The 12,735-nt window shown below is 37.0% G+C and overlaps 1 protein-coding gene across 7 annotated transcripts in view; it reads right to left on the reverse strand.

Annotated features, from left to right (window-relative positions):
- The window catches only part of ATG4C (autophagy related 4C cysteine peptidase), a 110,461-nt gene that overhangs the window by 80,387 nt on the left and 17,339 nt on the right, over nucleotides 1-12,735 (reverse strand). For 6 of the 7 annotated variants that reach the window (XM_087417047.1, XM_087417016.1, XM_014788243.2 and 3 more), the window contains exon 2: nucleotides 7,743-7,886. In XM_087417047.1, the coding sequence (XP_087273173.1) occupies nucleotides 7,743-7,818 (76 nt within the window). In that variant the 5' untranslated portion in view covers nucleotides 7,819-7,886. Of the gene's footprint in view, nucleotides 1-7,742; nucleotides 7,887-9,620; nucleotides 10,063-12,735 lie in introns of those variants that run through there. The other variant, XM_087417021.1, reaches the window with a different exon arrangement.

The raw sequence follows: 12,735 nt of genomic DNA on the forward strand, positions 1-12,735 counted from the left end.
TTTTGCAATTAAAGGATTTCAAACTAAAAGTCAAGCAGCATTTTTCTTTATTTAATTTCAAATCATCAATTCTCAACTATGGATGTGCATTTTTCGCAAGAGTAGCAAAATATTTGGACAATGAACTGAAAATACAGGCCATTTATGCTACTTTCAAATAAACTTGAGTATTTTAACCACATTCTATCCACTTAAAGAACATGAGAGAAAATTTTTAATTTATTTTCAAACAGGTCACACTGTTCTTACAGTATGTTCTTAGAGACACTCACCTCTTTTCCCAAAGGCAACAAATGTTACTATCTTCTTGTATTTCCTTCCATCTTATAAAATTAAAAGGTTTAAAGTATGTGAATATTTCAATGAAGTAATTTAGGGAAAAGACCACACAGTACACTAGTGCCTATGATCAAAGTGGATCTCTGAAGTTTCCTAGGGAAACCTGTTAGAACCCCATCCTTTCGGCCGAATGAGGATCTCTGAAAGGGGAATATAAAGCTTTCAGACATCTTCATCTCAGTTTTCCACTTAATCCCCAATCCCCAACTTGAGTGGCAAACTCTAATTCTTCTAATTTTCTTCCTACTATACTGTCTATATCTAAAAGGTAGTAACCTTTTAGCTTTTTATGATGCCGTTAATAGTTCTCAATTTCCTGAGAAAAGCACTTGCCCATTACATTCCTGAACATTTCCAAATATGTGAAATTCCTAACTGCTAATGGGTAGGCTTAAAAACAGCTCCTAAAACGCAAGAGTATATAAAAAGAAAGAATCTGAAATTGGGAGTCAACCGACTTAGGTCTAGTCTTAAGTAGACTATCTGCCATTTACATTTAACAGAGTTGTTACAAAATTTAAAACAAGTGGATTTTAATGAAAGCACTCCCTAAAATACTATAATACAAATAAATACAAAGAACAAATAAATAAAAATATGTATTTATAATAAAAATGATACAATTTATCTAAATTTGGTGGTAAAAAAGAAAGCATGGAAAGTCAAATACACTAATCAGACTCTCATGAAGCTTCACTTGGGCCACCACAGTGCTCACCAATGGCCCTCTGCCATCAGTCCTCCCACTCTGGCACATGTCACGTGTCACTGACCGATTCATCTTCCTGTGGCTCAGCTTTGGTTAGGGAACTCTTCTGCTCAAATACCATCCTCAATGACTCATTACTTAACAGATTTACTACGAACTTCTCGGTGATACTAAAGACTTTCCACAACATGATAGAAATTACCTTTCCAGTCATCTTTTTCACTACTTTTCACCTATACTCAAAGTGGGCTTTGCTATTCAGCTCTTACTATCCCATAACAAAAATGTCCTCCCCAGTATCAGCCCAGCTAATTTCTACTCCTTCTTCTGACTCAAACATACACTTTCAAGCTATTTTTTCCTTTTCCCACCTGGCTCTGATTCTCTTCTCTGAATTCCAATGGGAAATTAGTAGTTACCTACTGTATACATGGACCTAGGCTAGGCACTTTAAAGATATTCTCTCTTAGAAATATTATTAGTACTATACTAGAATGATTCTAATCCCCAAAACAGTAACAACCTCCTCCCCTCAAAAGGCAGTATTTCCAAAGCAAATCCTAAGAACTTCATAAAAAGAACCTCAAATAAAAAGAAACAACCTTGGGCCGGCTCCGTGGCTTAGCGGTTGAGTGCGCGCGCTCTGATGCTGGCGGCCCGGGTTCGGATCCCGGGCGCGCCCCGAGGCACCACTTCTCCCTCCAACGCGAGGCCGAGTCCCACGTACAGCAACTAGAAGGATGTGAACCTATGACATACAACTATCTACTGCGGCTTTGGGGGGAAAAAAATGAATAAATAAAATCTAAAAAAAAAAAAAAAAAAAAAAGAAACAACCTTTAAGGAGGAACTTCTCTCTTTCTCCCTATACTCTACCCTCTGCCTACCCCTCTTACCAGTCACTAGTCTTTGCACAAGAAAAGCTGTGAATCTGACTGGTCAGAGCCTGAGGCACTGCAAGGATCCACATTTTGCACGAGCACAGATTTATAGTGCTTCGAAGTTCAACCATCATTCATGAGATGCGGTGCTTAGTTTCTCTCACTCTTCTATCTCCTACGCAGATCCTGGCAGGGCCTAACACCTCATAATAGGCTCACTTCCTTTAATACCCCATGAAACAAGGTGCATAAGAGGACTCATAAGGTCTAGTCATTTTTCTCCCTTTTTCCACAGCCATGTCAAAGCTGAATCAGATCAATATGTCAACTAATCCATAGAATGGTTTTTTTTCTTTTAATTATCTAGTTTTAGTTGACCAGTTTTCATTTTATCTTAGAAAAGCATTATAAGAAATATACCACTATCTCTGCCCCCCCAGCTTGCTGATGCTGGGAACCAGGACCCTATGGTTCAGAGAGAGGAAAAATGAAGAATATAAAATCCATAGAAGCATGGGATAACAGAGCCTGGGGCATAGGAAAGAGCCATGAATAAGTAGCAGTATTATGAATAAGCTCTTCTTATACATATTAAAAAGAATATATTCATCAGAATTCTTCATATTCAAGAATATATTTTTATTCTGTTCCTCAGTCTCCTCCCTATTTTCACCTCTAAATCTCTGACTATAGCAGCAGGGAGGTGGGACAGAGAAAAATTAAATGTCATTATGATTTCTAAATGAAAACTAATTAAATAAAACCAAACAAGTTAAGAAAAGCAAGTAAATTTGGCAACAAGCCATTCAATAAATTGACACAGGGCAGTGATTGTCCACGAGGGAGGAGCATTGACCAGAAGGAAGCATGAGGAAAGTTTCCAGGGTGAAGAAAATTTTCTATATATTGATTAGATTGTTAGTTTCCCAGGTGTATACATGTGTCATACTCTGCAAATTGCATACTTAAGATCTGTTCATTTCACTTTAATTTTCCCTCAATTACAAACAAAAAGTTTCAGAGATGAACTAGGACAGTGTTTTAGTTATCTATTCCTGGTTTAACAGACCACTCCAAAGCTTAATACTTTTTTCTTACATCTCACAGTTGTGTGGGTTGACTAGGCTCAGTGGAACAGCTCTCCTGCTGGTCTTGCTTGGAGTCTCGACTGTAGTGGAAATCACATGTAGAGGCTCAGCTGAGACCCTGAGCTGGCGGCTCCCTTCTCTCCTATGCAGTCTCAGGGCCTTTCTTCTTCACGTGGCCTCTCCATGTGATTTCTCCTGCAGGGTGCCTAACCTGGTTACACGACAGTTCAGAGCTCCAAAACAGAGCAAGCGGAAGTTGCCTCTTAATGGCTAGGCCTAGAATTGACAAGCCTCATTTCTTTTTTTTTTTTTTTTTTAAAGCCATTTCTTTTTTTTTTTATAATTTTTATTTATTTTTCCCCCCAAAGCCCCAGGAGATAGTTGTACGTCATAGTTGCACATCCTTCTAGTTGCTGTATGTGGGACGTGGCCTCAGCATGGCCGGAGAAGCGGTGCGTCAGTGTGCGGCCAGGATCCGAACCCGGGCCGCCAGCAGCGGAGCGCGCGCACTTAACCGCTAAGCCACGGGGCCGGCCCATACAAGCCTCATTTCTATCTCATTCTACTGGTTAATGTGAGGCACAGGCCAGCCCAGATTCAGTGAGAAAGGAGACACCACAAGATGTGATTCATTGAGGACCATCTTTGGAGAGGAGCAACCATAAAGAGAATGCTACAAAAAAAACCTACAGTCCATTAAGATTTCAGCAATCTGAAAATCACAAACAAGGTTTTAAAAGATGCAAACAAGCCAAAGAGCATAGAAATAAGAAAGATGATAATGATTTACTGGAGGATCAGAAACACCCAAAAGAAGGATGGTTTACTTATTAATATTTTAAAAAGGAAGTCAAGTTCATATACTTCATAAAGCCATGTAAATAAAGGGGGAAAAAGCAGAAAGAAAAATGAAACATTTTTTCAAGAAAGTAAGGTCCAGTGTCTTTTAAATCCTAAGCGCTATGCCATTTCTAGTTCCATCTTCATCATATCATAATATTGACATTGATAAAAAATAATCTTAAATTACATTCACTGTATTTAGAGAACAGCAAGACTGAGGAGCAAGAGTGGCTGGGTTTGAATACCAGTTTCAAGACTTACCTAGATATGCGACCTTGAATCTGTCACTTAATCTCAGTTTTTTAATTTGCAAAAAAAGAATATCTCAGAAAGATATGAGATTTAAATGAGAAGATACACAAATTATCTACAACATACTAGAGGGTGCTCAATCAATGTTAGTCCTTCCTACACCAACCATACTACACAAACTCTAAGCAAGGAAAATACATAAAACATTTTAGAACGATTTGCACCAATAAAAATCAAACTAAAACACAACTCCATAACTTAAAGCTATCTCAGATACTTAGCTACCCAGAACAATCTGTTCTTCAGAGAGTAGAGATTATCTTAATTTTACTATGCCCACTTAAATATCTAGATAAGGAAAGCTACACATATGTAAATAATAGGCTAAATAACAATTCCTAGGATACTGCTGAAATGTGTTGAGTACCTATATGACAATTTTCAGACTTGACAAATGAAATCTTTATCATATAACCTATTCATCAAATTAAAAGGCTTAAAAAGAACATAAGTCTCTATTTACAGGTGACACGATCTTACATATAGAAAATCCAAAGGAATCCTCAAAAAACTATTAGAGCTAATAAAGGAGAACATCAAGTTTACAAGATACATGATCAAATTACAAAAATCAATTGTAGGGGCCAGTCCAGTGGCATAGTGGTTAAGCGCGTGAGCTCCGCTTAGGCGGCCAGGGATTCACAGGTTCGGATCCCGGGCGCGCACGGACGCACCACTTGTCAAGCCATGCTGTGGCAGCATCCCATATAAAGTAGAGGAAGATGGACATGGATGTTAGCCCAGGACCAATCTTCCTCGGCAAAAAGAGGAGGACTGGCATCGGGTGTTAGCTCAGGGCTGATATTCCTCACAAAAAAATAAATGAATAAATAAAATTTTTTTAAAATAAATAAATTTAAAAAATCAATTGTATTTCTATATACTAGCAATGAACAATCTAAAATGAAATTGAGAAAACAATTCATTTTAACATAGCATCAAAAAGAATAAAATACTTAGGAATAACTTTAACAAAAGAAGTGTAAAACTTGTACACAGAAAACTACTAAACACTGTTGAAAGAAATTAAAGACCTAAATAAACAGAAACACATCCCATGTCCATGGATTGGAAGACTTAATATGGCAATACTCTGTTAAGATGGCAATATTCCGCAAACTGATCTACAGACTCAATAAAATCTGTATAAAATCACAGCTGAATTTCTTACAGAAACTGACAAGATGATCAAAAATTCATATGGAAATGCAAGGGATCCAAATAACCAAAACAATCTTGGAAAAGAAGAACAAAGTTGGAGGAATCACACTGTACAATTTCAAATTTTATAAAAAGCTAAAGTAATCAAGAGAGTGTGGTACTGGCCAAAGTAAGGATAGACATACAGATAAATAGATAGAACTGAGAGTCTAGAAATAAACCCTTACAACTATGGTCAATTCACTTTAGACAAGGGTGTCAAGACCATTCACTGGAGAAAGAACAATCTTTTCAACAAATGGTGCTGGGACAACTAGATAGCCACATGCAAAGAATGAAGCTGGACCCTTACATCAGACCATACGCAAAAATTAACTTAAAATGGATCAAAGACCTAAGTATAAGAGCTAAAACAATAAAACTCTTAAAAAGAAACACATGTATAAAGCTTCATGATCTTGATTTAGGAAAAAGTTTCTTAAATATGACATCAAAGGCACAAGCCACCCAAGAAAAAATAGGTAAACTGGACTTCAACAAAATTGAAAAGTTTTGTGCTTCAATGGACACTATCAAGAAAGTAAAAAGACAACCCAAGAATCAGAGAAAATCAAGGGATTTGTATCTAGTAAGAACTCTTACAACTCAATAAAAAGACAAATAACCCAATTAAAAATGCATAAAGGATCTGAACAGACATTTCTCCAAAGAATATATACAAATGGCCAATAACTACATGAAAAGATGCTTAACATCATTATTCATCAGGGAAACGCAAATCAAACTCACAGTGACACACTTCACACCCACTAGAAAGGCTCTAATAACAAAGATGGACAAAAACAAGTGTTGGTGAGGATGTGGAGAAATTGAAACCCTCAAATATTGCTGATGCGAATGTAAAATGGTGCAGCCACTTTGGAAACCTGTTTGGCAGTTCCTCAAAAAGTTAAACTTAGAGTTAACATATGATCCAGCAATTCTACTCCTAGGTATATGCCCAAGAGAACTGAAAACATGTTCACACAAAAACTTGTACACAATGTTCACAGCAGCACTATTCATATTAGTCAAAAAGTGGAAACCACCCAAATGTCTACCAACCCTGAGGAAAGGGTAACGAAAACGTGGTAGAGCCATACAATGGAATATTATTCAGCCATATAAAGAAGTGAAGTACTGACACATGCTACAACATGGATAAACTTTGAAAATATTATGCTAAGTGAAAGGAGTCAGACACAGAAGGCCACGAGTTGCATGATACCATTTATATGAAATGTCCAGAACAGGCAAATCTATAGAGACAGAAAACAGACAGTGGTTCCCAGGGGCTGGAGGGAGGTGGGAGGAACAAGGAGTAGCTGCTAATGGGCACGAGGTTGCTTTTTGGGGTGATGAAAATGTTCTGGAATTAGATAGTAATGATGGTGTACAACCTTGTGAATATACTAAAAACCACTGAATCCTACATTTTAAAAGCATGAATTTTTTTTCATTTTATTTATTTATTTATTTACTTATTATTTTTTTGTGTGTGTGAGGAAGATCAGCCCTGAGCTAATATCCATGCTAATCCTCCTCTTTTTGCTGAGGAAGACCGGCTCTGAGCTAACATCTATTGCCAATCCTCCTCCTTTTTTTTCCCCAAAGCCCCAGTAGACAGTTGTATGTCATAGCTGCACATCCTTCTAGTTGCTGTATATGGGATGCGGCCTCAGCATGGCCGGAGAAGCGGTGCGTCGGTGCGTGCCCGGGATCCGAACCCGGACCGCACCGCCAGTAGCGGAGTGCGTGCACTTAACCGCTAAGCCACGGGGCCAGCCCCTATCATTCTTTTTTTATGAATATGAACTTCTTGCTGTTGAAACTGGTTCTGCTGAGTATTTCTCCATCTTTGAAGACTTCTTCATCTCCAATTCGCTACTAGACTGAAGTGGGCTTCAAATCACCACATGATCCTTATTGGATTTGTTTGCAAACCAAGAGTAACTAGGTTAAAAACAAGGGTCTGAGGGTACTTCTAGGACAGTCATAGGTATCAGCACGTGAACTTTATACTGCCGGCCTGGTGTGTTCAGAGGTCTATTTTGCTTGCTTCCTGGTTTATATACAAGGTTGTGTGAAATTGAGTCCGAAAAAGTGAGGTATTATCAACACCTTAATAAATTCTATCTGCTTTGGAATGTTTAAAACAAAAAACAAAAAGTTTTTGTATGCTTGAGTTTCTAAGAAATGTTTATGATGACACTGGGCTCCTTCTTCATTAGATTTTCTTATCTACATTCCTTACAGAAATATTTCATTCAAAGAGAACCTCAAGCAATTGTCAGTAACTTAATAAGGGAGACAAGACATGTCTTCAAATATTTCTTTGAATTTATACAATTTTTAAATCATGATACTTACTATATTTCATGTTGTTCCAAGCAGATATAAATTTAGTTTTTAGCTTGTCAACATCATCTGTTCCTGTGGCTTCCATATTCAAATTCTAAAGAAAAAGCCATCACTTGATTGCATTCTTCTGTAGAGTTTAATCTTCTGTACTGACTTAAAGGAAAACATTAAAGAAAAATAAGTAATGAGTACATACTATATGGTACAATACCTGCTAAAGTTACTTAAGTGTTTAAATACAATTTGAATCAGAAATGAGCAAACCAATTTCTCATTTTACAGAACAGAATATATTCTATAAGTATTTTAATTACAAAAAACACTTATACCAAACATACAATGATAAAAAATTATGGCACAAAACCAAACAACAATCTCCCCCAGGTACTCACAATTAATAAATTAACATAGTGACACAGCTCAGCTTTGTGCTTGTGAGACCACCCAAGATTCATTTTATTTGTAATTAGAGAAGGTGATTTGAAATCTTATAAAAAATGATGACTGTCTTCAGAATGGAGGCTTCCACTTTCCACTTAGACTGATTAGATTTAATTTAAATCTGTTTTATTTTTTATTTTTTTTTTATTTTTTTTTTAAAGATTTTATTTATTTTATTTTTTCCCCCCAAAGCCCCAGTGGATAGTTGTATGTCGTAGCTGCACATCCTTCTAGTTGCTGTATGTGGGACTCGGCCTCAGGATGAATGGAGAAGTGGTGCCTCGATGCGCACCCGGGATCCGAACCCGGGCCACCAGCATCGCATCGCGTGCACTTAACCACCAAGCCACAGGGCCGGCCCTGTTTTATTTTTTAAATTAAGGGATTTCCTACATTTCCTTCCTATCTCAATATTGCAGCATTTTTAAAAAATAGAATGGCTGAAATTTACAATACAAAATGTTTTCTTACTTTAAAATAAGAATAAATGTAGCTCGTGTTTGTTTTGTAACTAACTTGAGGGAAAATTGAGATGTGTGATATAATCCTGAAAGAGGAACAAATTATAACTGAAAATGCTTGAGCTCATTTGCAATAATTCACAGTTTACTTTTCAAGAAAAGAATGCTGCACAGAACATTACCCTTTTAGGGTTATAAACATCTACTCAAAAGTATTGATACATTCATTTCTCTAACAACAGACATTCCATTTTATAATATGTATTAAAAGCCAATAATTATACATTATAATTGAGGCAGGAGAAAGCATGGTCCATCGCAAGAATTTAAAAAGCCAGTGTGACTAGAGCACAGAAAGTCCAAAAAAGTGTCACGAGATATGACTGTAGGGTTAGATAGGGACGTGTAGACCACGTTAAGAATTTTGTTCTTTATCCTAAGAGCAACTGGTTTCATACAGGAATATCAGAATCAGATTCCGTGGGTTTGTTCGTTTGACTCCAACAGTAGCACAAGGAACAGACTGAAAAGGGACAAGAGCAGATGGTGGGAGTTTACTACTGTTGTACAGGACCAGGAACGAAACGATAGTAGCTGGGACTACAGCAGCTGAGACGGAGAGAAATGGACATATGAGGAAACGTGTCAAAAATTCAGTAAGTCTTGGTGATAAAATGGATGTAGACGGTGAGAAAGAGGGATATGTCAAAGATACACCCAGGATCCTGGCTTGTGAAACTAAAGAGACGGTCTTAATCATGGCAATAGGGAATATTGGGAGAAGGGCAGATTAGAGGCAAACGAACACGAATTTGATTTATGTAGAATTTGAGATGCCTCTGAGAGACACAGTAAACAATCACTCATTTATCTAACCATTCGATAAATTATTGCCAGGCACTGGTTCTAGGCAATGCAGACACAGCTTAGAACAAAGGCAGTGAAACACTTGCTCTCCTGGAGCTTACGTTCTAGATGTACTTACAGAGGCCAACTAGGCAGCTGGATATCCAGATCTGGAGCTCAAAGGTGAGGTCTGGACTAGAGCTATTAATTTGAGAACTGCTGATGTACAAATGAGAACTGGAGCTACGGACATGTTCCTCAAGGACTTGGCCTTGCTCACGTTTGCACCCCCAGCCTAGAGGATGACATTCAAGGCCCCTCATGAAATTACAGCCGCCCACTTACTCAGCTTCCTCTCTCACCACTCTCTCCCATGTACCATATATTGAAGCCATTTTTAACAGCAATATTAAAGCTTCCTACACGTGACATGCTATCTGGTGCCTCCCGCCTTTGCACGTACTGTTCCCTTTACCTAGAACATCTTCCTGCGCACTCTCAGTTTTTGACTACCTTACTGTCATGAGTCCCTGAGACCCAGCTTAAGCTTCACCTCCTCTGGTAAGCGTGGTAAATTTTCCACCCTCCTCCAGACCTCAAACTGAGACAGATGCTCTCCCCTTAGCCATAGGATCCCACGTCTTCCTCTATCACAGCACTCATCATACTGTATTGTACTACTCGTTTCTTACCTGTCTCTTACACTAGAAGTAAAATTTCTGAGCGTCCTTAAATTCTGCTTGACACGCAATTGGTTCTCAAAATATGCTTATTAATTGAATCAATGAACTGATAAATTAATGAAATATAGGTATAACACTAATAGCACTTTTACCAGCTGTAATTAGAATTTTTTTAACTGACAACTAGAATAAAGAAAAGGAAAGAAAAATTTTCCTCCAGAAAACTGCATAATTGAACAAAATCTGGAAAAGCAAGAAGGAGAATTTATAAAATGTGTGAATTACATATAATACATCCACATGATGGGTTTGTGGAAATGGGAAAACACTATGCAGAATCTAAAACTTTATGTGTCACATGATACTGTCTGGGGGGCGGGGGCGTAAAAGAAGTACACCAAAATGTTGACAATAGTTTCCCTGGATGTAAAATCGTGTGTGCTTCTTTTTATGTCACAATCGTCCACCTTTTCCAAATCTTATACGAATAATATATGTAATTTTTATAATTTAAAAAGTTTATTTTTAAAAAGCCACAAACCATGAATCTTCTAAATTCAAAATGTTTAAAATAAGAAAATGTAGAGGCCAGTCCAGTGGCGTAGTGGTTGAGTTCAGCGCACTCCACTTCGGCAGCCCAGGTTCACAGGTTCGGATTCCGGGCATGGATCTACATCACTTGTCAGCCATGCTGTGGCAGCAACCCACATACAAAATAGAGGAAGATGGGCACAGATGTTAGCTCAGGGCTAATTTTCCTCAAGCAAAAAAAGGCAGATTGGCAACAGGTGTTAGCTCAAGGTGAATCTTCCTCAGCAAAAAAAAAAAAGAAGAAAATGTACATGCATGTATTTTCCTCCTAAGTCAGAAAGAAAGTAGGCCACAGGGAAAACTTTGGTTCAAAGAGTTCTGAACACCAGCTACCAGGAACACTCTGAACAATCCTTAGCAAGGGTGTAACAGTCAGGATGCCTCAAAGTGGGTGGGGAAAAATGAAGACCAAGTGAAACATTTTGTATGGGGAAAGTCTATATCTTAGATAATGATAGATAGATAATTTAAACAGATAACAAAGGTAAGATGCTGTGACAGAGACAGAAATTAATGAGACAAATACTCTAACCTCAAGGAACAAATAAGTAGAATAAATTAAGTTGTTCTTTTATTGTTATTTTTACTCAAAACTTCTGCTACTTATAGACTATTTACTCAGAATAACTTTACCCCCAAACTTGAAACATTTGAAATATTTTTAGAGCATATCCTTGACTATTCTATAAGAATACTTTTACTGTCATTGTTATATAGAGTAGATGAGAACAATAAAATTATTATCATAAGGTCCAACTAGTTAAGCTGTTGCTAACTTTAATAATTCAGTATAGTTACTTTTCATATAACTAAAATTGAATTCCAATCTTCTATAAAGACAGAAACCCATTTTATTTCTACAACAAAAATTTAAATGGCTGTTTCTAAAAATCCTAATTTTAGAGCAGAGATGATTTTGAAAAGCGATCCCTTGAACCATGTTGGAAAGTATTATGAATCAAAACACTTTTAAAAAGAATAACCAAAAATTCCTAATGAGGAGACGATTTGCCGTATTGCATATTAAAATGTGTTATAAAACTACAGTAATTAAAGTTTAGTAATGCTTAAATTGATTATTCTTATTAGCAGAGGATGACACTGAATAAAACATAATAGGGAGTACAGAAATAAATCCAAGCATATTTGAGAATTTAGTACCTGATATGAGAGATATTTCACATCAGTGAGAAAAGATGACTAGTTTAATAAGTAGTGCTAGAATAATAAGCTAGCCAGTTTAAAAAATAAAGCTACCTCACACATTCGGAATTCTAGATGAATCAAGAGTTAAATGCAAATGTAAACATATGGCACCTGTGCACATAACACAAGGAAGTACTGATTAAAAATTTTTTAACAATCTTGTAGAAAAGGCCTTTCTAAGCATGGTATGCAAAACTAGAAAACAGAAAGGAAAATATAATTATATAAAAATGAAAACCTTTATATAGGAAGAAGAAAAAGTATTAACAAGGTTGAGTTATAATGCATCAATTGGGAAAAAAATTCATTATCTATTATATAGACAAAGTTAATATCTTTAATATACAAAGAGCTCTTATAAATCAATAAAGAAAAGAACCCAAATGGAAAAAAGACAGGCATTCTAGAAGAAAGAGAACAATAAACATATGAAAATATTTTCAACCTGGGGCCGGCCCAGTGGCGCAAGCGGTTAAGTGCACGCACTCTGCTTCGGCGGCCCACGGTTTGCAGGTTCGGATCCTGGGCGCACACTAACGCACTGCTTGTCAAGCCATGCTGTGGTGGTGTCCCATATAAAGTAGAGGAAGACAGGCACGAATGTTAGCAAAGGGCCAATCTTCCTCAGCAAAAAGAGGAGGATTGGCATCAGATGTTAGCTCAGGGTTGGTCTTCCTCACCAAAAAAAAAAATATTTTCAACCTTACTAGATCAAAGTAATGCACATTAAAGGAATTTCATTTTTTTTATCACCACAAGAGATGAAATTGGTGA

The sequence above is a fragment of the Ceratotherium simum genome, chromosome 2, assembly GCF_057802395.1.
Source record: "Ceratotherium simum simum isolate JZ-2026a chromosome 2, ASM5780239v1, whole genome shotgun sequence".
In the NCBI taxonomy this organism is placed as follows: domain Eukaryota; kingdom Metazoa; phylum Chordata; class Mammalia; order Perissodactyla; family Rhinocerotidae; genus Ceratotherium; species Ceratotherium simum.